Source organism: Heterocephalus glaber, unplaced genomic scaffold (assembly GCF_053883595.1).
Source record: "Heterocephalus glaber isolate CG9 unplaced genomic scaffold, H.glaber_assembly_v1.0 deba00001610, whole genome shotgun sequence".
NCBI lineage: Eukaryota > Metazoa > Chordata > Mammalia > Rodentia > Bathyergidae > Heterocephalus > Heterocephalus glaber.
Genome location: NW_028258381.1, coordinates 39014797 through 39041848, shown reverse-complemented (window position 1 = coordinate 39041848; position 27052 = coordinate 39014797). Strand labels below are relative to the sequence as shown.

At 51.6% G+C, this 27052-nt stretch overlaps 2 protein-coding genes and 1 pseudogene across 12 annotated transcripts in view; 2 read left to right on the top strand and 1 right to left on the bottom strand.

Annotated features, from left to right (window-relative positions):
- Baiap2l1 (BAR/IMD domain containing adaptor protein 2 like 1) overlaps window positions 1–3855 on the top strand; it is an 89999-nt gene extending 86144 nt beyond the window's left edge. Inside the window, exons 13-14 of the mRNA XM_004840478.4 lie at window positions 2524–2561; window positions 3249–3855. Of these exons, the coding sequence (XP_004840535.2) occupies window positions 2524–2561; window positions 3249–3321 (111 nt within the window). The 3' untranslated portion in view covers window positions 3322–3855. The remainder of the gene's footprint in view (window positions 1–2523; window positions 2562–3248) is intronic.
- Bri3 (brain protein I3) overlaps window positions 1–27052 on the bottom strand; it is an 88901-nt gene that overhangs the window by 28403 nt on the left and 33446 nt on the right. For 6 of the 11 annotated variants that reach the window (XR_002393373.2, XM_021254764.2, XM_021254766.2 and 3 more), the window contains one exon: window positions 13073–13175. Coding sequence is in view for 8 of the 11 variants with exons in the window: in XM_021254764.2 (XP_021110423.1) it covers window positions 13073–13175 (103 nt within the window). In the remaining 3 variants the exon portion in view is untranslated. Of the gene's footprint in view, window positions 1–5055; window positions 5457–5941; window positions 6060–13072; window positions 13176–13282; window positions 13551–27052 lie in introns of those variants that run through there. The other 5 variants (XR_015445332.1, XR_205047.4, XM_021254771.2 and 2 more) reach the window with 4 other exon arrangements.
- LOC110348265 (adapter SH3BGRL pseudogene) lies at window positions 13678–26937 on the top strand (annotated as a pseudogene).

Genomic DNA, 27052 nt, shown 5'->3' with positions numbered 1-27052 from the left:
GCACATACTGGAAGGAGAGCTGGATTTCAGGTCACTGGAAACATCGATGTTAAAGAGGAAAAGTGTCCGGAAATCTCCCACATAGATGGTCCTGACTTAAGACAGGGTCAAGCCCTGACAAACCCATCGTGAGCTGGAAATAGGGGAAGTCAAAAATGCACTCGGCCCGCCTCACCTACCAAACCCATGTGAGCAGCACAGTTCGAGAAGTTGGGCTGCGTACTTGTGACCTCAGGGATGATGAGAGCTACTGCCCCAAGTGCTGCCCAGCATCCCAGGAGAGGACTATGCCCGCACCACCATCCTGAAAAAAAACCAACATTCAAATGCCAAGTACGGTGTTTGTGAAGGCATAGTGCCTTCACAAGATCAAAAATTCAAAACCTTGCTAGCCAGGGACTTCACTATGCGAAGGGAATGTTTTATTCATGAATACCATATACAAAAAAGTGTACAATGAGATGTGTTTTAGGGCCAGGGATTTAGCTCAGTGGTCCCGCTGCCTGCCTTGAAAGTGCAAGGTCCTGAGTTCGATCCCCAGTACCAAAAGAAAAAAAAAATTACAATGGATTTTAATCAAGTGACTCTGTAACCAGCCCCACAGGAGTCCCTGCTGTGTGCCTGTTACCACCCCTCCCCCAGGCCAGAACCCCAAGCCTGCCACAGAGGAGCCCTCAGAACTGCCATCGTTCTGTTGGGCTGTCAGCAGAGCTGCCCATAGCGTCCTGGCATCTTGGTGCCGCATGTGCGGCCTGCTTGTTCATTCTGGGAGCAGGACTGCCGGCCCCAGGGTATAGGAAGGGTGCTGAGGACAGGGTGTGCTGCAACACTCGAATGTCTTCAGGTGGTCTTGAAAGTTACTTTTTTCCTCCCCACCTCAGAGCAGTTGTTGCTTCATTGTTTTTGAGATAAGGTGTTGCCATGTAGCCCAGGCTGGCCTCAAACTTGTGGTCCTGCGGTCTGGGCCTCCCCAGGGCTGGGGTTACAGGCATGTACACCACTGAACTAGTTGTTGCTTTCTGCCACATTACTTTCAAAGATCCCCTATGATCACTTTTCTCAGATACCGTGGGCCGAGCACCCAGAAGCCAGCTTATTAAAACATGGCCGAACTTGTATTAAAGTTCACTTAGGGCAGGAAGAGGATAACTGGGCCGTGGGGCCTGGGTGGAGGGGCTCTGGGTCCCAGTCGGGACAGAGCACTCCTTGCGATGGCCATACAGGGAGGGGTCAGCGCCTTGCCTTGAAGGGCAAAAGGAAGGTGGTTTCCAGGGGAGAGGCAGCCAGGGCGGGGGACTGGGCCGGGCATGCTGCCCTTTCTGTGCCCTGGGCCTCCGAGGCTCCTTCCAGTGCCAGGCTGCTGCTCTGGCTTGGTGCTCCAGGCAGCATGGCCACACTCACACATGGAACAGGCAGTTAACAGGCCTCCTAATGTATTTTCAAAATAAATAATTAGCCCTTAATCACATTACGATATGAAGTTATACCAGAAACAACTTCTAGGCCTGCTGAGGAAGCTCAGTGTGCTCGGTCGGATCACATCGCTCTTCCCAGCCCTTTTAGGACGTCCTGAGCAGGGCAGCTGCTTTGCACTCTGATGAGAAGTAGACGAGAGCTGAACACCCTGCAGCCTGGCCCTGGGGAGCCTACAGGGAGGACAGTTCTGAGGTCACAGCCACCGCCCTCGCCTGTCTCTTGCTGTGAAAGTCACAAAGGTGTCCTGGCCTTCACTTCCTTTACCCTCAGGGTTTAGGCTGCCCATGCCCCAGACCACGGGGAGCTCTCTGGGTACTTCCGGACAGCCTAGTGGTATGACACTGCCCTCTGCTGGGGGCCACAAGAGTGAGCCCCACATGCTCAAGCAGTGACTTACCAAGGGGAGCAGTAGGAAAGATTCTGAACGGCTGCAGGCTTTTTGGAGTGGGGAAGAAGGTGCACCACAGCCAGCTGTGCATCTTGGTGCCCATGTAAGACGGAGAGCCAAGGGCTGGCGGAGCTGAGGGCCAGTGCCTGAGCGTAGACGACATGTATTTGGTTTTGTCTTCTCGCCCTCATTTTTGTGGAACTTCCTGTAAGATCTCTGTCTCTGGCAACTGGCATCAGTCCTCAAACCAACAAGGTTTTATTTTTACTGGGGTTTTTTGTGCTGTCCTTCAGGATGTGGCTCCCAAGAAGCAAAGTACAATGGCTTTAGCTCTATAAAAGCCTCACACTCTACGTTTCCCTTAAGCCTGAGCTGTTCTGTTAGCAAATGCTTTCCTGTCCTGCAGCTGTTGCTTGCTCTGATGTGCTGGGGTCTGGGTTTCCTGTGTCCGTGCCGAGTGCTGGGCATCACAGACTGACCTATGCAGGCCGCTTTGTGTGCTGCTCTGACACGTGTGCAATCCTGATCTTCTAAGTGAATTTAAAACACCTAGGCAGTCTCAAAAACAGTCCTCATGCTTTCCACGTCTTCAGCTACCCACCTTAAAATTCCTAATGTCAGGAGTTTATGGAAATAAACTTCCTCTTTTCTCCCCCCAGAGTGATGCAAATGGGATCGCCAAGCCCCCTTTCCTCAGGTAAGTGCACTCAGGCAAGCAGCTCTCCTGAGCATGGTGCCTCCCTGCTGCTGGGTCAAGGGGCCTACAGAGCCCAGCCCAGGAGGCCCAGCATGAGCAGACCTTGTTTGTGGAGTTAGGAAAAACTATGGCCACCTTCTCTTCACTTCAGTCCTTCCTGGGAGTAGGGCCTGGAGGGACAGTATGGCATCTGCCAGGATGTGGCCTCCGTCTCAGGAAGGCTCTCCCACATGGCCCCTTCTTAGCAGAGGACTAGAGAGCTGCGGGCTCTTGGGTGTCAGTTACTGGAAGCTTCGGGATTGGGTAGGCAAGGTGGCACACGCCTGTGATCCCAGCAGTAAGGGAGTCTGAGGCAGGAGGATCGCAAGTTTGAGCCCAGCCTGGACCACTTAACAACTAAGACCCTGTCTCAAAATTTAAAAAGGGCTGTGATGTAGCTCAGTGCAAAGGCCTAGGGTTTAGTGCCCAGAACAAAACAAAACAAAAAAGCTTTGGAAGGTTCCATCAGTGCTGGCATGGGAAGAACGGCCAGAGGCTTTTACACTTAAAATGCCACCCAGAGTTTGTATACCGTAAGAAGGCAGTGAGCGACATGATTTCATCACGGCAGAGCAGTAGTTATTAAAATCAAATTCCTATCTTGAAGTGTTATTTCTATACAGATTTTCTTTTCTCTCTCTCCTCCAGTGGGGAAAACCCCTTTGCTACTGTGAAACTCCGACCCACGGTGACAAATGATCGATCCGCACCAATCATTTGATGATGCTGAGGATTCTGGTTCCTCTGCCATTCAGATCTCGCCTGCAAAATGATAGACAGCCATTCTGTGACCAGTTCTGGGACGGTGGGAAGCTCCACCAGAAGGTGCCTGATTTTCCATGTACCCTACTTGAGCAAATCAGTACATTCTTTCAATTTAACATAGTTCGGCTTACACATTTCTGTCTTTAAGACAAATAATAGTTTAGTGGCCAGCTCAATCATTTAAGATGTTTTCTTCCTGCTCTCTCTAAAAATAGTAAACTTGGTTCTAATCCCTAATGTATCTCTTTTTAATACCCTATGATTTTTTTTAAGTTGTAGCCAGAATAAGCGATAGTCTGTGCTTTCATGACTGGCTTTCTGCATCTGAACACAAATGAGACCAGCTCTATTTTATAAAGCATGTGCTCTTAAGTGGCATTATGTTTATCTAAAGAAAAGACTGTGTAAGTTTGCATCTTAGCATGCAAATCATAATTTTAAGCAATATAAATTATGAAAAATTGATTAAATATAATTATTTAACTTCCAAGTTTTAAACTCTTGATTAAACATAGAGCTCCCTTGGGCTGGGGATTTAGCTCAATGGTGCCATGCCTGCCTTGCAAGCACAAGGTCCTGAGTTCAATCCCCAGTACCAAAAAAAACCATAGAGCTCCCCAAGATAGAGAGGTCCTGACCTGCCCCCGATTTAGACAGAGCTGGAGTCTTGAGAAATTTTGCCAGCCCTTCCCATTGCTATACTTAGCATTCCGTAGTAAGAGTTGCTGCAGCTGCTACTAACTTACTGGGAAACCTCTTGGGGTCCAAGTTTTTGTGTATTTGAATCAAGTACTAGCCCTCAAAGACACTTAATGGAGCCAGAATGACTCTGGTGACCCAGGAAGGCAGAGCCTGTATTTCAGCCTGGCATCACATGGAGGATTCTGGTCAGACCTCTGCACCCAGGGGCTGAAGTTTGTCCCTGGCTGCCAAGGACCAACAGATAACAAAACTCACACCCACGGGGTGTAGGGGAAGGGACTGTTGCTTCTTTGATCTTCTTTGATCTCATCACTTGTGAATATTTTTCTATAAGCTGAAAGTTGGCCAAGGTTTCAGTAATGGCAGTAAACCAGCAGACATGAGACTTCAGGCACCATCAGGCTCTCCTGGAAGGACAAACCGCTGCCCCTATGAAGGGCTGCTGCAGCACCAGGTCACCCCTCCTTGTCCTGCAGCACTGTCTTGAGAAGGTGCCCCAGCCAGGTTTCGAGTTTACACGGGTGGCCCTACCATCTCCCAAACACAAGAGCAGAGTTAATGGAAGCCCAGTTTTCAGCAGTGGAGAACAAATGAGGGCAGGTTTCAGGAATGTGTAAAAGACTGGCGAACATGGGTGAGGTCACACCCAGGCCTCCAAGCACCCTTCTTGGGGTCTTCTGGCTTTGTTACAGGGTTCAGGAAAAAGCCCAGGCCCCAGGACTACTTGCTGCAGTGTGCGGCCACTCAAGGGCGCCCTCCCTGGGGAAGGGCATGAGGGGCCTGCGCTGGGGCACACGCTCTGCAGTTTCGGCAGTGTTATGTTTAATATGTTGATAATAAAGGAGGATTTGAAACCCACGTTCTTGAGCTGTCAGAGCTGAGAGCACAGGGCCTCCTGACTGGCCCTGCATGTGTCAGACTTCCCCGTGACAAGGTTCCACACCGCTGGCAGTGGGCAAACGCTGAACAAGCAGAATCAGCTGAGCAGTGGTATGAATCTCATTTATTTGAAACAGTGTTTCTCACCTTTCTCAAATTGAAGACTGCAAAAACTAAAAGCAGTGCTCTCTCGAGCTGTTGTTCACCTAGGGAGCAGTGCTGCTGCCTCCCACCCTGTGCAGGACCTCAGCTGGCACAGGCCAGGCTATCCCGTCTGGCTTTACAAACAGTCCCTCCCAAAGCTTAGTCAAATAAAACGACTGTACACAACATTTACATTAGAAAAGATAGCTGGCCTCCGAGGCCAGGTTGTTCTCTTAAGTGAAGGTCGCACCACAGTTGGGACATCTCCGCTTCCTCAAAGCAAAGCAGCAGATAAACCCAAAGGGAAACAAGATGATGGCCAGGAAGATGCCCAGGAAGGTGAAGCAGTCCTCCAGAACCCCGACTCTGTGGAGAGAGGAGGCACGCAGGTTAGGACCCATGGCGGGCAAGCTCCCCAGGACAGCTGGGAGAGGCAGCCCCAGCCCGAGCACTGTAGTGGACAAGACTCCTGCAAGCCGAAAACAACCCCAAGCCAAATCATTTCATTTTAGGGTTATTTTTCCCATTGAAGAGTTTGATTTTTTTCCACGCCCAAGGAAAATGCCATCCAAAAAGTAATTAGGATTTGGGGTTTTCAGTCCTGGGGACTGAACCCAGGGCCTTTGCACTAAGCTACATGCACAGCTCTTCAAGGTCTTAATAAGTTGCCTGGGCTAGGCTCAAATATATGAGCCTCCTGCTTCAGGCTCCAGTGTGCTCTCTTTTGCTTTGGGTGGTGGGGTGAAGGAAACACTTAAATCAACCACGTTCACACAATGTCTAGAAGGCTTGAGCGATTTAATCTCCAGGATGCTGCTTCATAAAAAGTGCCACTGAGCAGTTTCAGTCACCTGAGGTCATCAGTCAAGGGTCTTTTCGGAGCCTCCAAAGATAGGAAGCAGGAGCCCTGTAAAGGTCACCCGTGGAAAGAGCTCCTCCGGCCATTTCTGGATAGTTGTGGACCCAGAGCTGAAATTAAAATGAGAAGTGTCCCTCCCACCAGGAAGCGTCTAAAGACCTAGTCCCAGGGCTCATGCTCATCCTTCACCAGTGGAAATGCCTCTGCAGACTGCTGAGGACAGAGATGACAACACTGAGGGAGCATCCTCAAGCCCGTCCTGAAGGGGCAAAGGGCGAGGGCTCTGGGACGCACAGGGAGACACAGCAGGCTCTCCTTTGCTAAGGGCAGAGAAGGCCAGAACCCCATGCCCCATCCCAGGTCCTGGTGTCTCTGGACCCGGCAGCTGCCTTCTCTAGCAGCGCTGTCCACCTTCTGATAGCTTTAACTGTCCCTTATGCCCATGGAGGCCTGGAAGCAGCTGCTCTTCCTCCTGTCACCTCATGTGGAGAAAAGGAAGCTCACAGCTTAAAAGATCAAGTATAAAGGAAAACAGGGCAGCAGGCTGCTGGTGGCCTTTCTTGCCAGTCCTGGCTGGGACAGCTCGAGCCTGCACACTTGTGGCAGGCACCCTTCCTTGGACCAGGACCCAGCCCTCCCTGTTGTGGGGGGAAAGTAGGGGTGTGAGAAAATAAGGATATTCTAAAAGTCGGATTTTCAACTGCTAAGAACAAGTCAAACCCGATGCCTGCCTGCCTCCAACCCATCCAGAGAGCTGTCCAAACAAACCCATGGTGGACAGGAAGTTCCAGCAGCACCTCCCTCAGCACTTGACTCCAAAAGGAGAGGATTCTGGTCAGACAAGTTGGGGACAGGGTGTCTCTCCTGGGAGTAGCAGCATCCATTCGCCCACAGGCTCTACTTCCTGAGGTAAAGACTTCTGCAGAGCTTTGCTGCACCTCGAAGTCCAGGGGCCAGGCCTTTAGGTGTCAGCCTGATGGGCTGGGCCACAGGGATCTTGTGCTAAGGCAGCACTGGTCAGGAGCAGTCCCGATTACCCCTTACTGTGACCCTTACCAAAATACGCTCTTCTAAGAACCACAGTCACCCGGTCCTCGCTTTCCCAGCCCACCCACAGCCACCCCTATCAGTCTAGCCTGGCAGGACACTTCACCCGGCACACCTTGCTCTGGCTCAGGGTCCGCTGACCAGGGGTCAGGCTGGCTGAAGAGCCACGCTCAGCTGTCCTCAGACATAAACAGAGTGAGAGGCCCGGCGGGCAGGCGTAGGCCCCCTGGAACTCCTAGGCCTCAGTGTGCTTGTTCCCAGCACCTACATGACAAGTCTGCACGTTCCGGGTAGAAAATGGCCCATGGGCTGGGCGAGATGGTGCACCCTAGAGGGCTGGAGGCAAGAGGGTCGCAAGTTGGAGCCTAGCCTGGGCAATTTATCAGGACCCTCTCTCAAAAATATTTAGAAGGCATTCAATCTCTCGTACCAGGGGGAGGGGACCCCATGAGAAAGCAAAAGCGAGCCCACTGAGAAACTGCAGAGGGGAAGCCTGCCCTCTACCGGAGGCCCAGGGTCACCTGTCCCACCATCCCTGCAATGCTCAAGGCAGCCAGAGCCTCCCGGGGCCATGGAGCTGGGCCTCTGCCAGGCGAGTGCTGCCAACCCGAACCTGAAGCAGAGAGGGGTGGGGCCCAGCATCTGCTGCAAGAGGCTGCACTGGCCACTGGGCCTCACTGCCCCAAACCGCGTGCAAGCTCGCCAGGCTGTGTCACATCTCCGGGAGCCATCCCAGTCTCGGGCACTGCTGTCCTCTGGGGTCAAGCGTCCAGCCGCAGGAGCCTCTGCCTGCTTCCCGCTAGTTCTCCATCCAGACCCCAGCCCTCATGTGCACTCCTCTGGGCTCTCGGCACTGTGGTTCCCAGCAGGGGCAGGCCACCTTCTGAGGTGGCCCCCAGAGCCATACTGGGAACCTGAAGAGCGACAGATTGGCCCAACTGGCTAAGCGGCCTGGCTCCCTTCAACCCACGGGCTCCCATCCAAATCCACCAAGTGCCTGGCCAGAGCTCACAGCCAGTGGCCTGTACCACCTCTGCTGGCCTCTCAGTCACAAGTGCTAGGGTCAACGCTGCAAGGTGCCTCACACCGCGTTCCTTCAGCAGAGCCCAGAACCCACAGGCCCACATCCCACATCCCCTCCCACAACCCAGAAGTACAACTTTCCCTAAGTTTGCAGCCAAAAGCCCCGCTCTGATGTAGCTATCTGTAGGCCTAATTTATCCCGCCTGGTGAGAAGTATTAACTACAGTACAACCCCAGTCCTCAAAAGGAGCGGTGGCATAATTCTGAATTTTAAAACCTGGCTCCTAATGTGAGGAACAATCCAGCCTCTAGGCCAACGTGGATTCAGACAGGGTCCTGCTGCGAGAGCAGGCGGGAGACCCAGCGTGTCCCCAGCATCTCCAAACCCGAGAGGTCCAACTCAGCTGGGACTGTTTCAACCCTCCACAGGCTCAGAGCCCTAACCCAAACCTCACAGGCCTGGCTGCAGGTGACAGATCACATGGGGAGAGCTGAGGAGGACATGGGAGCTGGGGAAATGAGAGGACTGACTCCTCCTGAAAACTCTTCAACCCCTGACTCAAGCCTCCCAACGCCAGTGGCCACTGGGTCCTCCGAGGTGTGCGGAGAGCCAGGCTGGAAGGTTCCTGACACCACACTGCAGACCACACAGGCAGAGGAGGTGGGGAGGGCAGCGCAGTGAGCTCTGAGCTGCTGGGAAAAGGCAGTCCTGGCATGTCCCAGGGTCGACACCCAGCCAGAGACAGTGCCCTGCCAGCCGCCACCTGCACCGTGTTCCCACAGCACCCCACTCCATGGGCACCTCATCCCCACAGGAGGCTGAGGCCAGCCACGAAGCTGGGAGGAGTGGTATGGCTAGGTCTAAATCCTGCCACTGTGGGGAAGGACCAAGGCCCGCCTCACCCAGAGTCCAGAGCACGGAAGGACAGTGTCTTCCCTTGAGAAGAGGGGCCAAACGCAGGACTTCCTCTGTTGGCAGCAGCCCTGACGCCAGGGCTGGGATAGGGCTAGATGGTCCCCAGCCAGCTCCAGCCTGCCCAGGGTCTCCACTCCAAAAGGACCCCATAGTGGACACAGGGAGCTGCCTTAACAGTTCCTGGGACCTTGAGGAAAACCACCTAGCACTCAGAGGCAGTTCTCAGCAGCCCAGGCCTGGCATAGCCTAGGCCTCCGAGCAGCAGAGGGCAGGACGGTGTGCAGCAGGCTTCCTGGAGACTGGGCTTATGCCACTCCTCAACCCAGGCCGGGGGCTGGGCCACAAAGCAGCACAAGCCTCTGAGGTCTGCACACAGCTCACAGCCTACAGCCTCAGGCAAACTGCCCCCCTCAAGCAGGGGAGGGGGGGGAGGGGGGAGGGCCCACCCCACCCCACCCCACCCCACCCCCACCTTTCAGCCCTGTGCAGCCAACTCCACTCTCCAGCTGGCCCAAAGCAAGGCTGGGGCTTGGCTCCCACTCAGGCAGCAGAGCCCTTCTATTTCCAACATCACCAGGGGCCCAGGCCCTGCTGTGGCCCCTCCGCTCACAGACCCCTCCAGATGCCTTTTGTGTCACCTTGTGTGCTCTCCAGGCCCCAGAAGCCTACACAAGGACCACCCACCCAGTGCCACACCTAGGGCCCCTGCACTTTTTCTGGGTTTCCAAGACTCCTCTCTCCCCAGATTTCCTCCTGCTTTCTGGCCACATCTACAGCTAAATACCTAGTGACAACGACCCAGCTAGTACTTGTGGGGGTCCTACACACGTTAGGTACATTCCACTTGTGACCTGTACTCCCAGGAACCTGGCCAGCCTCCCCACCCTTCAAGGCAGATTGGCCCCGCCAGGCTGGGCCGCAGAAACTGCCACTTCACCCCGCATGTAGGGACAGACAGGACCCAGTTGCTGATGCCTAGCATGTGCGAGGACACAGCTCGGGCCAGGTAGCTGGAAGGGGAGTCTGCAGCAGGGCAGAGCACCATGCAGAGGACAGGCAGGAGCCAAGCACAAGACTCAGTCATCTGCCAGGGGTGTAAGAAATGCTTCTTATCAAGGGATAAAGAGGGAAGGTGGAGTCAGGCACTTAACAGGCTCAGACAAGGCAGGCGGCAAAGTGATAAGGACACGGGGCTCTTCTGCCATGCCTGCTCAGAGGGAATCACAGGCGTGTGACTTGGGCAGATTCATGCCAAGCCACCAGGGAGGGAAGGGACACAGCCCGGCGGGCTGGATCTGGAAAGGAAGTATGGTCACGTGAGAAGTGTCCCGTGGTCAGCCCTAAGACGCCAGACAGGGACAGGCTTCCCTTTTCAGGGGCACATCTCCATTCTGTCACCACAGAGCAGCCACCGAAGGGCCACACACCCTTTCCCTAGACCACAGGCAGTGCTGGCTGCCCCTCATTCCAGGCTGCTGCTGCAGCAGTGGGCAGAGCATGGCCTCGGAGCCAGAGGCCAGCAGCAGAGGACACTGGGCAGAGGATAAGGACTCTGGGTGCACAGGCCTCCGGGGCCTGGAGGACCAAAGAGCGCTCCGGGGAGGTGCGGTCAGAGGTTGAGGCAGGGGACTCCCCAAGTTGCCCAGCCTAGGCAACTCAGACCCTACCTGAGAAGTCGGGAGTTGGTGCCCTGGAGATGGTGCTCCCAGCTTCTATGCCCAGTGGGGACCAAAGAGCTCCATCCCAGCTGGGGGTGGGGTGGGGGGGCGGCAGGACCGAGGGCTGGACCCCAGGCCTTTCCTCTTGAGTGATACATCTCCAGCCTTTATTTTGAGACAGGGTCTTGTTAAGTCACCAAGGCTGGGTGCAAACTAGCTTCGGTCTCCCAGAGTGCTGGGATTACCACCACACCTGACTTCTGCCACACTCCTCTCAAGAACTGGGCACCCCCAAACTTGTACTTGTTCTCCAAGGACCCAGAGTCCTCCACCCTGGCCACCGCCGCCCTGGGGCACAGAGGAAGCAGCCAGTTTCCAGATGAAGGCAGTACCTCACAAGAGCCCAAGACCTTCCCCAAAGGCAGGGACACAGCGGGACCTTGTTCCAGGTTCCGTGTATGTAACTGGGGAGCCCCCTAATCGGAATCCAAACACCTCTGAAATGACACAGCTCACCCCTTGGGGAAAGGGAAAGTGCTGCTCATTCTCACCGTGGCCCAGCCTCCACTGGCCCCACTGCCCATCTCCTCTCCTCCAAGGTCAGGGCCTTGAGCAGAGAAGACCCTCAGACCATCTCATCAAACACCCTCATTCCCAGACCAGGGAACAGAACCACCTGCATCTGGCAGGGCCAGGATCTGAACCCAGCTCCCCTAGCTGACGCCCTGCACGCAGACACGGATGGACTTAGGAAATCCCAGCCAGACCTCTCTGCTCCAGGATTTTTTTCCTTTTTTCCTTAACAATACTGGGGATTAAATCCAGGGCCTTCATACTGAGCTACATCCCCAGCCCTTTTTAAATTTATTTTTCTTTTAAAACAAGGTCTCACTAAGTTGCTAAACTGCTCAGGCTGGGCTCAAACTCTCAAACTTGTGACCCTCTTGCCTGCGCCTCCCAGAGAGATGGGATGACAGGCTCCCGCCACATCCAGGTTCCAGGCATCTTTCTGATCCTACCTCTAGTGTGCGGGCCCAACAGCTCTCCTAAACTTGGGAGATCATTCAAGTAGGTTCCTCCCAAAAATGGGCTATCAGAATCTTCCAGCTGGGCTGAGTGGCAACAGGACCTCAGCACAGCAGGGCTCTGTGTGCCCAGGACTAGCCTCAGCTCCGGCTCCCCGCCTCTGCACGCACCCTTCAGGAAGGCCTTCCCACAGGCTCTCAGCACAGGGCACCGAGTCTTAGCCCTTCTCGCACAGACCAAGCCCACCCTCCAGGCTATGCCCCTCTTCCCACCAAGTGTGGCACGTGCCACCCTGCAGAGACCTGAAAGGAGGCGGCCGGGTTTCTGCCCTCCCTCCCTCCCCTCTTCCCGGTCTCCAGAGACCAGTGTGTCCACTGGGCAATGACCGTGCCCCTGGGATCCCCCAGTGGGCACAGTGGCTAGGCCAGAGCTCCCTTTACTAGCCGCGTAGGCAGCTAGGGGTTGGTGTATCTCACCCTCTCCAGATGCCCTTGTCCTCCTACACCAATGCCTCCAGGGCTGTGAAATCATTAACTTCTCTGCAGCTCTAGGCCTGACACATAAACTTCTGAAATGAAGTCTAAGTCCAAACCAGGGCTGCTTCTTAATTCCATTTCAGCAACTTCAACTTCCTGCTCCCCAAGAAGGTTTCGCTGAAACCCTGCGCTACCAACTCTGCCTAGGCCGACTCCCCGACATCTGAGCACCAAGTGCCGAGCGCAAGGACCAAGTCTCGCTTGAACTTGAATCCTCATAATCTACACAGAAAAAGCCTTGTGCTGCACCTCGGGCTGCAGAAACAACAATTCTCAAAGTTTCTATGGCTCCAGTTTGAGGATAGGAAAAAAGGCCACTCCTGCCTGGAACAAAGAACCACGGGGTTTCCTCCTGGGCCAGCTAGCGACCAGAAGTAACTAAGCCCTGCTCGGGTTCGGCGACCCTCACAGCTGTAGCTCCTCTGGCCACCTGGACCCCCAGGCTCCTTAATAAACACGAGGGCCACCTCATTCAGGTCCTGGGCAAAACCTTCCATCTCCTTAAACAATCAACTGCTCAGTGAACTTGTAGAAATTGGGAGGAGGAAGAAGGAGGAAGAAGGAAGAAGAAGGAAGAAGGAAGAAGAAGAAAGAAGAAAAAAAAACCAACCCTGATTGCCTGCGGGTCCCAGAACCAAGAAGGAACGGCGACTCGTCGGTCCCCGTTTTTAGCAATTCTACATCCCGCTCACTTGGGGTCCAATGCCCCCAAAACGCACTCAGCTCTCCAGGCGGGCAAGCCCACCTCCCCTGCCCCGTGAGTTACCTTCGGAGCCCGGGGAGAGCGCGCGCGCCGTCTCTCCCACTGCAGCCTGCGGCCGGAGCGCGTCTGGCACCAAGGACCCGCGCCCAGACCCCAGCAGGGCTGCCCCACCCCACGGTCCCGTCACGCGCACTGGGCCGCCCGGACTGCTCACCTGCACACTGGGCAGCCTCCGACGACCACGATGGAGTTGGCGGGGTAGCGAGTGACCGTCCGACTGTGGATGCTGTACACCCGCGGGTGCGGGGTGGGGATCCCTGTGGGGGAGGGGAGATGTCAGCGCCGGCGGGAGCGGCCGCGGCCCGGCTGTGGCGCGGGGCTCCGCGGGGTGCCGATGCCCCGAGCGGCACGGGCCCGGGCCCACCTGTGACGAGGTAGGGATAGGGCGGCGGCGGGGGCGCGCTCGGGATGGCGCCGTAGCCGGGCGCGCCGCACGCGCAGTCTGCCTGGCCGGCCTCCAGGTTGTAGGCGGGCGGCCGCTCCTGCAGCAGCGGCTTGTGGTCCATGGCGGCCCGGCCCGCCCGACCGCCCGCGCGCGCTCCGGCCCGGCCCGGCCCGGATCGGCTCGGCTCTCTGGCCCGCGGGGACGCGGCGGCCCCGAGCGGCTGGGCCTAGGAGGCGGGGCGGCTCCGCCCCTGCGGTCACAAGACCCGGTCACGTGGGCGACGCGGGTTGAGCGCCGGCGCCTTAAAGGGGCCGCGACGGTCTGGGCCCTCTTCCCAGGGCGGGACTGCGTGCTCCGTGCCTGAGAGCGTCTTGACCTTTGTGGCCGCGGAGTCCCCAGGCTGCGCTCCCCCACCCGCCGCCGCCTCCCGAGGCCCGGGCTGCCGGGCGAGGCGAGCCCCGCCGGAACGCTGGGCACGCCCCCCCACCCCACCTCCGGCCGCCCAGCTGCGGCGCATTCCTCCCCTTTTTTCCAGGACGCTGTGGGTCTTGTACGAGGCTCTAAACGGGGTGTGCTGGCGCTCGCCTGTAATCCCTGCACTCTAGGAGGCAGAGGCAGGAAGATCACAAGTTCGAGCCAGTCTATACAACTTGGTGATTTAGCGAGACCCTGTCCCAAAATTGGAGGAAAAAAAAAAAAATTGTAGCTCAATCCGAAGGCCTCAGGTTCAATCCCGAGTACCGAAATAAAAAAGGCTGGTGGAGCATGGCCCAGGGCTTGAGGCTACAACCTGAGGGTGAGCAACAAGCTCTCCGGGGGAACCTGGGTGCAGCCCGGGGGCCTCATCACAGAGAGGTGGGCGCAGGTCAGACTTGCTGACACCTGGTCACTCGGGGATCCTTGGGCTCTCTCCCGGCCTTGCTGACCAGGAGAACAGGCGCCTCTCCTGTCAGATCCTGAACAAGTTTGGCAGATTTCCCTGTAGTTCTTGAGTAACTCGCCTGGTCACATGCCTGCAGTTTGCCAATACAAACCCACAAAAGCCACAGCCTCTGGCTCACTTGTGTTACAATAATTGATTCCCCCCCAGCACCGCCCCTAGTTAAAAATCTAAATTCATGGATGTCTGCATGGGGCTTAGGGTTTCTCGACACTGCTTTGAGAAATGCAGCCCACAGGCACAAAGCAGCCCTGTCCTCCTTCCAGCCTGCAGGGCCTGGTTCTACGTGGGAAGCCTCGGGGACAAAGGTGAGGTCCAGCCAGACAGGAAACTGGGAGCTGCAGGGGAGTGGTGTGTGTGCAGTGAGAGTCAGAGGTGCACACAGGCCAGGAGCCTAGGTGTCCCCTGAGGGCCAGGGCTGAGCCCGCCCAGAGACCAGGGCAGGAGCCTGTGGGCAGCATGAACTGTGGTCCCAGAGGATGATGGGATGCAGCCAGCTCTGTGTCAGGACTCTGTGTCACTTGGTGTGGCCAGAGCCCTGGAAGTCTCCAGGCCTCAGAGGTGAACCCAGATACTTGGTCAGGAGGGTCCTGTAAGAGCCAATGGGGGGCCTCCCTGGCTGGGGTGTAAATGGGGGTGTGCACATGACATTAGCATCTAGAACAAGGATTTTGGCAGCAGCAAGCAAAAGAGAAGAGGAGAAAGAAAAGGTGTGAGAGAGCTCAAGAGCCCATGAAGACAGTGGGGAGATAAGGAGCTGAAGGCTCAGGTTTCCTGCTCAGGTGGTTTCCTGCTCCAGTGATGGCAGTAGAGGTGCCTGCACCTGGCTGTGGACGAAAGAGCTGCCAGAAGGAAAGGACCAGGCAGCCCAGATGGCACATGTGGGCTGGGGCCGAGCCCCGCTCCCTAGGCTGCACCTGACAAAGCTGTAAGAGGCTGCAAGCAGGTGTTTTTGCTAAAAAAAAAAAAAAAAAAAAAGTCGGTGACATCTCAGCTGTGTGTGGCAGCACACACCCGTAATCCCAGCACTCAGAAGGCTGAGGCAGGAGGATCACCACAAGCTCAAGGCCAGCCTGGGCTACGTAGTTCATGGCCAGTCTGAACTACAGACCCTGTCTCAAAACGAACAGTCAGTGACATCTCCTAGCTCAAGCAGCTCATTGGTGCAGCATCTGTGGAGCACCTGGCCTGCACGGGGACAAAATGGGGCACCTTGCTTGTGAAGCTGAGGCTGTTAGGACATGGGGAATGCACAGGCCTGAGGGGTGGGGAGTGCAGAGTGGGCCTCGTTGGAAGGGGACATTTGCGCAAAGACGAGGACACTAGAGAGTTGGCCTGTGCAGGTGGAAGGACCTGGGCCAAGGCAGCTGGGGGAGCCCCAGTGTTTGCGATGGGAAAGGCGGGGGGAGGGGTCCCACGTGCGCCCACAGAAGTGGGCGGGAGGACCTGGCGGAGCTGGGCCCGCGTCTGATTGCTGCTGGATCTTCTGAGACAGGAAACAAAGCTAGCAGCTGAGGCTGAGCGGAGGGGAGGTGTTGGGGGTCTGAGGGCAGCGGACAGTCTGGGGGTCCCCGACGATGGTAGCTGCAGCCGGCGAGTGTCCGCCCGTGGTCACAAGGCAGCACGACCCGCGCTGTCCCCAGTGCTGCACACTGCAGAGGAAACAGAGGCACGGGAGCTTGCCCAGCTTTTCCAAGGTCTCCAGCGTTCACACACCGCAGCCCTACCTCACGCAGCCACGAAACCAAGCCATGCTGCCCCTGTGCCAGGCTCGCCAGAAAAGCCAAGCACTGTCCGCTGGTCTTAATGGAAATACACTCCTATCAAGACAAAATATCGCTTAGAACACACCTCCTGTGCATTTTCTCAGACAGCCAGCACTGCTGCTCATCCACTTACATATCACATGGACGTTAAAAAAGACATTTTTTTAGGTAGGGGCGGTAGGTGGTGCACACCTGTTATCCCAGCCCTCTGGGAGGCTGAGGCAGGAGAATCACAAGTTTGAGCCCAGCCTGGAAAGTTAGTGACTTAGCCAGACCCTGTCTTAGTGTGAAGGTTCTGGGTTCAATCCCCAGGATCCCCCCCCAAAAAAAAAATGGTTTTAAGTTTTTAGTACTGTTATTTAAAAAAAGAAAACCGCACACGCACAAGTCAATCCAGTTTGACTGCTGAGTAGAAAGGTTTTCTCAGGGAGGAAGGAGGAGGAGGAGGACAGATGCGGTCAGGCGGGGTGGGCCGCCCTTTGGCTGGGGAAAGTGCCACTGTCCCAGGATCATCCCAGTCACCATGACTCTCCTCAGATGTGTCAAGGGAGGCTGAAACAGGCTCCTGCCCGCTCCTGCAAGCTCTCAAGAAGCACTGATAATGCATCACAAGCCCCGTTTGGCACAGACAGGACCTGGCAGTTCACGTGGCTGGGCTTGTGACCAAGAGAAGGAAGCAAGTGATTTCAAAATCCAAGGCTGCAACCAACTGCCAGTGCGTTGCTCGAGGAAGAGCCTTGCCAAATATTTGATGAATATTTGCTAAATGTTTGTCTTGGATAAACATTTTTCAGTTTTATAGTAAGCCTGTGGTAAGCTTTATGATTATACTAGGCAGATATTTCTAAATATTTTATATCAAGCATGTAAATTACGACATGACACCTGGAAATGGCTCTTTTGCTGAGTCCCATGGTAAATCTGATCACAAGTTACACGTACAAACTTAAATCTACAAGGGGTGATCAACATATACAATGAATAAGACAGGCACAGTGGCACACACATGTAATCCAAGCACCCTGAGAGGCTGAGGCAGGAGGATCTCAGAGAGTTTGAGGCCAGCCTAGCTACACGGTGAGTTCATGGCCAGCCTGAACTCATAGCAAGACCGTCACAAAAAAAATAAAATAAAAGTTTAAAAAGGGCTGGGGATATAGCTTAACGTAAAAGCCCTGGGTTCAATCCCCAGTATACCTAAATAAATAAATAGATAGATAAATGAATAAATCTATTACAGTAAAACACACATTGCGATTAATACCCTCTCAATATACTCCCCAGTGCTTTGAACACATTTTCCCACTGTTCTTGCCTCTCTCTGAAGCAGTTCTAGAAGTCCTCTTTATACATATCTTTAGTTGTGCTGTCATGGCTGCCTCCATGTCCTGAACTGATTCAAAATGTTTCCCTCCCATGGTCATCTTGACTTTGGGGAAGAGCCAGAAGTCACAGTGCTGGATGCAGTGAATAAGGTGAACACACTGCCATGTTGTTATTTGACAGAAATTTCTGTCAATATTTTGAAGGGATTCAGGACACTGAGGCAGTCACAAAAAGACAGTCACACAAAATATACAGCGAATGAGGCAGACATGGTGGCAGACTCCTGTAATCCCAGAACTCTGGGAGGGTGAGGCAGGAGGATCTCAAACTTTGAGGCCGGGATATTCCAGAAGTGCTTCAGAAAATGGCAAGAACGATGAGATGTCACTGCCCCAGCTCACAGAGGAGGAAAGATCCTGGCTGCTCACTTGAGTGGGGCTCCTCAAACCTCCTGTGGGCCGGGACTGCATCTCCTCTCTGAAGCCAGAGCACCCATATATAGTAGGTGTTCGATAAATGTTTAACTGAACTCAAGGCCATGTGCCCAGGATCACTTGGCCCATAAATGAGGATTCGGACCTTCCTCTCCTCCAGAATCGAGCTGTAGCCATAGACTCTGAAGTGCATCTCCTTTTGGACTAGAAATATGTCTGGATCGTACCAGAAGGCTGTTCCTGGTTTTAAAAAAAATAAGGGCAGCCAGAAGTAGACATGCCAGTGAGGCAGGAAAGACTGAGGCTCTCTGGGATCTCCCTCGGTGCAGTTTTGTGACCACAGGGTGCGCCTGGGGTAAGGGGTCATCTCCCCAACCTTTCTCTCCGTCACAAGCCAGTTCCTCAGGTTCACAGAAGTCTCTCTCTTGGAATCTGGCAGCCACCCACTAATTTACAAAGGCAGAGGAGAACCAGGTGGAACACAAGGCACCTTGGTCACCAGTCACCAGGGCCCTGAAGCTGGTGACAACCAGGGATCTTCTCCCATTGGGACACCAGACAAACTCCCACAGCTGGGTTGACACAGAAATGACACCCTTTGGTCAGAAAGGATTCCTGGGCCTACCTTCGGCCGGTGATTTTAGGGGACTCCTGCAGGGAACAGGGGTTTTGAGACAGTGTTGTCATGGAGCCCTGGCTTTGTGGGACAAGTGGGCTTGAGGACAGTCATGAGGATGGCCCTGGCACAGAAAAGAGGCCACTGTGTGGAGGGACAGAGTGCACTGCTGAGGCAGAGGCCCCACTTCCTTCCCCTCTGCCTTTTTCTTTCCCAACAGGTCCCTGTGTCCCCCCGTCAGGCCCCCAGCTGCCCGTTCCTGGGCCCCTACCTGCTTCCTGGACTGTGGAGGGCATGGCCAGCCCCAGGGGGACACCCGGAGTGGAGGGAGGGAGCCTGAGGTCGGCCTGCGAAGAGCTCACTTATGGCGCAGCAGTGGCTGGGCAGTGGGTGACATGAAGAAGCCACCCACAAGGCCAGGGGGGATGCGCCATCCCATGCGGGGCATGGGGAGGCCGGGCCAGGCCTCCTAGGGCACAGAATGTGACCTCACAATCCACCCTGTGCCAGGATTCTCAGGTTCTGAGCTGGGTCCCACATAGGGAGGTGGCCCGTGGTCTCCCAGCTACACCTTTTCTCTTGGAGTGGCTTTGGGCAGCTACTTCAAAGGACTCCTTGATTCAAACCGTACTTACTGGGGGCACTGCAGAGCCAGCCACATGCAGACAAATGCCACCAGCCCCACAGACAGCAGCCCGGTGTCAGGCTTCTTCCTGTGGCCCCAGAAAGGGTCCGTAGCGGCAGATGAAGCAAGGGTTGCAGCCTGGCCCACAAGTGCGCAGGAGTGAGCCCCAAACTCCGCAAATGGAGCCCCCAAAATCAGGCCACTACTGCTTCCTGGGTTTCGTGAGTCGTTTACTGAGACAAGTTCCTTTTTATACTTCCGACATGGATGGTAGAGAGAAGGTTGTGTAGGCTGGGCGTGGTGGTGCATGGCCACAATCCCAGCACTCTGGGAGGCTAAAGCAGGATTACAAGTTCGAGGCCAGCCTGGGCAATTTAGTGGGACCCGGTCTCAAACTATGAAAAAGGACTGGAGATGTAGCTCAGAGCAAAGGCCCTGAGTTCCCTCCCCAGTAGTGCCCACAAACAAACAAAACCTGCCAGTGGCTCTCCACCACCCATGTGTAAGGCCCAAGCCCGCCAATAGGTCATTTGAGACCTCTGTGCCCGGTGTGTGGGACCCTCCTGAGTGGCCCTGAGAAGCACCCTCACACGAGCGGCTCTTTCTTCTCCCTCTGAATCACAGCGTCTCCCTCACATACTCCTCGGGCACTGGGGGGGTTCTGACTCCTCCTCCTCCCTCAGCGGGCAGGGTGTAAGTCCCACACAGCCTCCTGATGAAGCACACCAGCTGCAGGTCAGCCTGCGTGGGCTTATATGCCCTCAGTTCCTTGGCCTCCCAACTGGAAGCCCATCTCGGACTCCATTTCCCCAACTGTAAAATGGGGCAACAACTGCAACTACTTCATAAGACATTTGTAAGAGATAAATGAGGTAGTGTTTGGCCTCTGAGCACTCACTTGGTGCTGCCCCAGGACCCTTGCATGCACAATTTGCACAGAATTTACATAGGGCAAACATGACAGCCACATCCTCAAAGGTGTCAGGGCAAGTGGCTTGCAGTGGATCATTTTGTCTTTTCCAGTAGTCATATGTACATGTAGAGAAGTTCAGACTCTCTGAAGGCTCCATAGAGTCTGTTGTGACATACTGACAGGCCGATTAACGGGAGAAAATGGACAACGATTTATTAATATGGGAATGTACATGGGTGCCACACAAAGAAGGTCCAGCCTTGCTGCAGCTGCTCTGCAGCCGTTTTCAGGATCCAAACAACTGCAAGCCACTGTTCCCAGGACGGTGAGCTGTGTATGTATTGCATCTTCTTCTGGCTCTATGGAGATTAAGAAGAAACAGCAAGATGGGCTTGGTTTCGTAGAAGGCAACAAAATAGGATTTGAAGAAAAAAATATTGCAGCCAATGAAGAGAATCGGAAGCGGATGAGAGAAAATGTACCTGAAAACAGTCAACCAGCCACAGGGTATCCCCTGCCACCTCAGATTTTCACTGAAAGCCATTACCAAGGGACCATGATGCCTTCTTTGAAGCCTGAGAAAATAATGCAGTGTATGCCTTTTTAGGCTTGAAGGCACCGCCTGCTTCAGAGGAAGCAGAAGCCCAAGCAAATCAGCAAGCATGAACCTTAAGCATTCTGCCTTAAGCACCTTGAAAAATGAGTCCCTACTGCTTGTATAAAATAACAATTTTTCAAATAGCAAAATTATCTTGATTTCAAAAGAAACTGGCTTAAAGTTAAAGTCATTAGGTGGTATTTTCCTGTAAAATGAAAATATGAACATTATGTTGAGGATAATGGGAGGGAATGATAAAATTTTAAATAAATATCATGGGATAGTGTTATCTGCCAAGACAATTTTTGTACCTTCATACTTTTTACAAAGAAAAATACCCTTCCTTTTTGATACTCTCACGACTTAAGACCATCTGCAGCTCACCAGTGAGAAACAGAGAGTGAGTGAGTGAATCTGTCTCTGGTTCCCGAATTGCCTCATAAGTTTTAGTGAACAAGAATATATGTCTGTGTTTTATGTGAAACTGTGATCAAAAAGTACTTGCAGGTAATGATTCTGATATGTGAAACATTGTAATTGTGTGTGGTAATTGTAACATTCCCATTCTTTGGTAGAAGAAACTTCTATGCACTGATCCACACGCTTTCAGAATTCTGAATGTAGCGTTTCATTGCACATTAAGCATTCAGATTACATGACCCACTCCCATAAAAAGCAGTAGGCGCATTCACTTGACAAGTTCTTTATGTAACTACATTCTTATGATGAAATTACGTTTCTGAGATGCTTGCCTCAGTGAAATATGCATGTTTTTTCATGGAATTGGGATAGCAAGGAAGCTTAAAAGGGCATGCTTTTGAATAGAGCTCAGATTTTAATTAATTACTAAAAAGTCTGTTGGCACTTATTGACCAAGATTTGTTTTCCACAGGTTTTTACGAAAAGAAATCTTAGTGGTTTCCCCTTTTTAAGAGACTGTGACTGAACGCCCCTGTCCCTTGATATTGGACCTTTCTGTTTCAGTTTAGTCATACATCATTTGAATACATTAATACAAGCAGAGAGAATATTTTCTGTGCCTCTATTCCATGAAAAAGTACAAATATCAAGTAAATGGATATATTAATCAGTGTTCAATCGCTGTGACAAAATACCTAAGAAACAGTTTAAAGGAAGAAAAGATTTCATTTGGCTCATGGTTTCAGAGGTCCATGCAGCTTGGCATCACCACTGCGGGCCTGTAGCAAACAAGAACATGATGGGGAGAGCATGGTAGAGGAGAGCTGCTCACCTCATGGTGCCAAGGAAGCAAAAATAAAGCTCCCTTTTGCAACAAAGCACCTCCCCCCAAACCCAGTATAATATGCGTTCATCGATACGTTAATACAGCTTCAGCTGTTAGAGCCTCTGTCATCCAGTCATTTTCAAAAGGCTTCACCTCCACCTACTGCTGCCATAGGGATCAAGCCTTCAACACATGAGCTTTGAGGGACACTGCAGATACAAAGCATAACAAGAGACCTCTTTTAAAATATTATTAAAGACTTCTAGAGAGAAAGCATCATCTAAATCACAACTCGGAAAAAAACCTTTTGTATTTTAGTTCCACACTACTCATTTCTAAAAAACAACACCTTTTTCTCTAGTTTATCCTGTTTCATATTTGCCAGTCTGTATTCGGTAAAAATCAACATAGGATGAAAATATGGCTTTGTTTATTGATAATCAAATGATGTGATGCTTTAAAATACAGTACTTTCAGAAACATAAAAAAAAAACTCAAAGAAGGGTCAGAGGGTTCAGAACCTGCTTCAATCCCCAGCATTGCAGGCCAACACAGCAGGGCACACTTTCTGTCTGTGAGGCATCTGATGGCACCACTTCCACCTAGGGGTGTGGATCCTGCTCCCTAGCAGCCAGTCTCAGCCCCCAGGTCTAAAGCAAGGAGGGACACAGACGTTCAGCTAGTCTCAGACTTTGGTCCTCGGCCCTTTAGTGACTAGCCCTAAGGGACAATGGTATGTGCTATTCTTTGGACCTTAAATGATGCCCAAACGGCCATGTGGTTCAGGTTTGGTCTCCACCTTGGTGCTACTGGGAACTCTGGGAGGTGGGGCCTGGTGGGAGGGGATGGGTCCTAGAAGGGAATATTAGGACCCTAGCTCCTCCCCTTCCTCTCTCTCACTGCCCAGCCACCAAGAGGTGAGCAGCTCTGTGCTACCACCCACTCCCTGCTGAGATGCACCCCTCATCATCTGGCCTAGGACTGAGATGTATCTCAGATCTTTGTTACAGTAATGGGAAACTGACTGTCACAGGATGTGAACTTCCTTCTGCTGCTTTGGGAATATGGATAAAAGTGGCCTAATGAGAAATATATTTGGTCTTTACCCCCAGTTCCTGGTGCAGCGCACCGTTATGGTTTATATATAGAAGTCACCTCACAACCTCATGTGCTCATAGGTGGGGCATTCTGGAGATGATTGGATCATGGGGGTGTGGTAGTCATCAGCGATGGGCTCATAGCTAAATGTGATTTGGTAAGTGAAGCCTGGTTGAAGGATGTGGGTCACCAGGGACATCGCCTGGAAGCGTGTATCTCCCTCCTTCCTCCCTCGATCCTGCTCTGCTTCCTGTCATGCCATGAGCAACTCTCCTCTGCCATGCCACCCCACCTTGGAGCTGGCAAACTATAGACAAACCTCTACAAACTGTAAGCCAAAATAAACCTCTCCTCTTTCAAGTTTTGGGTGTTGGGTATTGTATCTCAGAGATGAAAAAGTAACAAAGGCAGACTTTGGTAACAGGAGTGGGGTCGTTGCTAGGATGCTACCTGAACATGTGGTTCAGAACCCTTTGGAACTGGCTTGTAAGAGGAGTTTGAAAAGGTTTGTTGATGCCAGGTAGAGAAGCAGCCTTAAAATGCTGTGAGTTAGGCTTGATGAGAGATTCTAGCCATAGCTCAGAGGACCAGAATGCTGATAGAAATGCAGGCAGTAAAGACCAGGCTCAAGAGGTTTCAGGTGGAAAGAAGGACCCCAATGGCAGTTGGACTCCAGGCCAAGGCTTCGATAACTCTTAGATGCTCTGGCAGAAAATTTGTCTGTATTTTGCTCATGTCCAGAGGATTTTCAGGAGACTGAAATTAAGGCCAACAGACTAGTTAATCTAATGGAAGAAATATCAAGGCAGCCAAACATTCAGGCTGTGGCTTGGATACTGTTGGTGACTTTTAGCCTGCTCTGCATTGCAAATCAAGAACAAACAGCTCAGCTGAATGATTTAAAAAGTTTTGAGTTCAGCCAAAAAGGAAGCTCTGGTAAAGTTGAGGCCTGAAAAGATGTAGCAGAACAGAGGTTGGTTGCTAAACAGATTAGCATGAAAAAGAAGCCAAGTACTTTGGAACAGGAAAATAGAAAAGATGGACTGAGGGCATTCAGGAACCAGCAGGATCTCACTCTACCAAAGCTTGAAAATGCAAAAATGAAAGACTTTGCCTTAAGAAGAGAGCCTCAGAACACCGTGCTCCAGAATGGCAGCAGCCTAGGGGATGGGAATTAATTCCCTGACATTCAGTTCACCATGGTCAGCATCCAGACACTCAGAGCCTCTGCAACCACTGGCAGATTCGAAAGGGCTCAGCTACTGCTCCAGCTGGCGGCAGACCTTGGTGTCATCCACGCTGTACTGGTTTTACACACATGCAAAGTCCAAGAGTGGCATGGGGGGCTTCCACCCATATTTCAGAAGAAGACGGGGGGGGGCAGTGTGCCCCTGAGGGGGAGAGTGTGAAGCTGTGAGTGCGAAGCCAGAGGTGCAGTGGAGACCCCAGAAGCTTGGAGAAGCCAGGAATGTGGAACATTGGAAGAAAGCTGCAAGCAGTGAGCAGAACTGGCCTGAGAGAGAGGTCTTGAGGGTTATAATCAGCACTGGCGGTGCTGGAGGGGCGGGATGCTGTTAAGTAAGTCAGCTTTTCTAAATGGTCTTTCTTAAAACTTCAGAATTATAAAACTAAATAGTAGAATTCTATTTAAAGAGTATTTTTTTTCTCTTCTTCGCCTTTTATTTTTGTTTTTTAAGACAGGGTTGCATTATATAGTCCAGGCTGGCCTAGAACTGGCTGCTTTCCTTGTGTCCTGGCCTCCCAAGCCCTGGGATTATGAGTGTGCACCACCACACCTGGCAATTTTTTTCTCTTTTTGCAGTGCTGGAGATTAAACCCAGGGCTTCACGTATGCAGAGCAAGCACTCTGCCACTGAGGTGCCTTCCCAGGCCATATGTAATAATGTTTTAGACTAATGCTTTAACTTAAAATATGCATTTGGAATAGCTGCTGCAGTGTAGCTGTGTGTGTGTGTGTGTGTGTGTGTGTGTGTGTGTGGTTTGTTAGTGAGTACAGTCTGATCACTGGCTCACTAAAGTTGGATCTTTTTCTATGCCCATGATGAGTTGGTGAAGCCTGAGAAAAACAAGACTACAAGATACTCAGACAAGACAGATGACAGTGATTACAGCAGTTAATGATGTTGTGATCATTGTTAAACTGTAAGTTGGGTGGCAGTATCTATCTTTGTTGAAGGCTTTCATAGCTGCATTGCTGAAGAATGATTTATAGACTTTAATTGCCATGCATACTTAATGGAAAATCTGAAACCTGAATTATAGATTTAGAAGGCACAAAGCAACGTTTGTATCTGCAAGTCACTTAGGCCCATTTTGTCACTAGGAACAGCCTGCAGTATTACTTGAGTGAGTCCTTTTGGAAGTCTTATCAAGTGTTTGCTTCTTATTTAGTGCTTGCTTCTTAGAGTTGAAATTAATTTGCAGCTCTGTTCCGGACCATTCTGTCCTGGCCGACCCACTCAATCGTGTTTTTGCTAATGTGCTCTACACCACTGGTGAGGGCTCTTGGTTTCCTTGCCTGGGGATGTAGTGTTTTTACAGCTCTGTGGCTGTTGCCATGGCTACACAAAAAGAAAAGCTGCACGAGTTTGCCCCACTAACCCACTGGCTACCAATGCTTATGTTTGTTGGCAGCGCCTTGATGTGACTGATTTCTTGTTTAGGGTCCTCTTTGTCTATCTGCTGTTTTATAAGTTTGCCACAACTACATTTGTAAATGGGACGGCTCAAGTTTTCTAAGTAAGCAATTTCTGACAACCTATTACAGTCAATTCATTATAAAGTCTAATTTTTTGTAAAGACTAATGTTGAATTATTGGACTAAACGAATTCTAAAGTTAATGCTCTGAATGCGTATCTTTGCAGTTATAACAACATACACCGTGGAAGAGTGTCTATCATTACTGCAAATTGCTTAGTTCAGACACTAATAGAAAATTAAGAGAGAAATAATAAATGGACTGATTTCTCTCCTTGTAAGAGAAAGACTGAAACTATCAATATATTATAGAAAAACATTGATAGTTTCCCACTATACCAGAAACAGATAAATGAACCCTGGTAAATGAATAATACATCAGCACCATTTATTGGCCTGGGCCATTTTATTTTCTAATAAATGCTTCAAATGCAGGACTTTAACCAAAGATTTGTTTATTTTAAAGCACAATGGGATAGCAGGGGCTTCTAATTTCTGATATTTCTAATAGAAGTCCCTGGAGAACATATAATAAAGTGCTTCATCCAAACCTATTTTAAAGCATTAGGTGCTATCATATTGTTATGACATAATTGTATCACATAATTGCTGGATCTGTTTTCTTGAGCTTATAATGTACTTGGGAAAGAAATCTATTGGGAAAAAAGTCCACACTAATTATTGGCAAAGGATTATGCCAGCAAGGACTGTTTTTGGAGGTAAATTGAAACTCCAAGAAAGCACTTCAGGTGTTTATATGCTTGTGACAAACTGGCAGGGGTTTTTGTTGCTGTTCTTTGTTTATTGCTTTGTTTTACAGTGCTAGGGATTGAACCCAGGGCTTCCAGTAGACTAGGACATTTTATAGGATAAAGAATACCATGCGTGATCCATGAAGCCATGAGAAGATTCTGAATAATAATCAGAAACGTCACACTGACAAAACATGTGAAGCCAGGCAGTCTCAGGATGGCAAGGGTGTGTGGTGTGAGGGATTGTTAAGGCAAATGCTTCTCTACTGGGCTACGTCCTCAGCCCAAACTGATGTTCTAATTGTGATTTCATAGAATATTAATACTTTATGTATTTCAAAGCATTAATATGTCAAGGGAAAATAGCTCTAAATTGTGTAACAATTTGAGATTATGTAAGCATGTGCTAAAAGTCACTTAAGTTTTAGGTGCTTATAATATTAATATGCAATTCTGGCTTTATTTTTCTTCCTTAAAATATTAGTGGTTTACAGTTATTTATTTATTTATCTTGTATTCCAGGATAGCCTTGAACTCAGTGATCCTCCTGCCTCAGCCTCCTGAGTGCTGGGATTACAGGTATATGTCACCACACCCAGCTGGCTTACATTTTGAAAAAGAAAAATTACTTGTGTGAAATTGTACCTCAGTCTACAGTCACTATGTATTTTTAAAAATCCCACTGTAGTTTATCAACTAAATTCTTTATTTTTTTG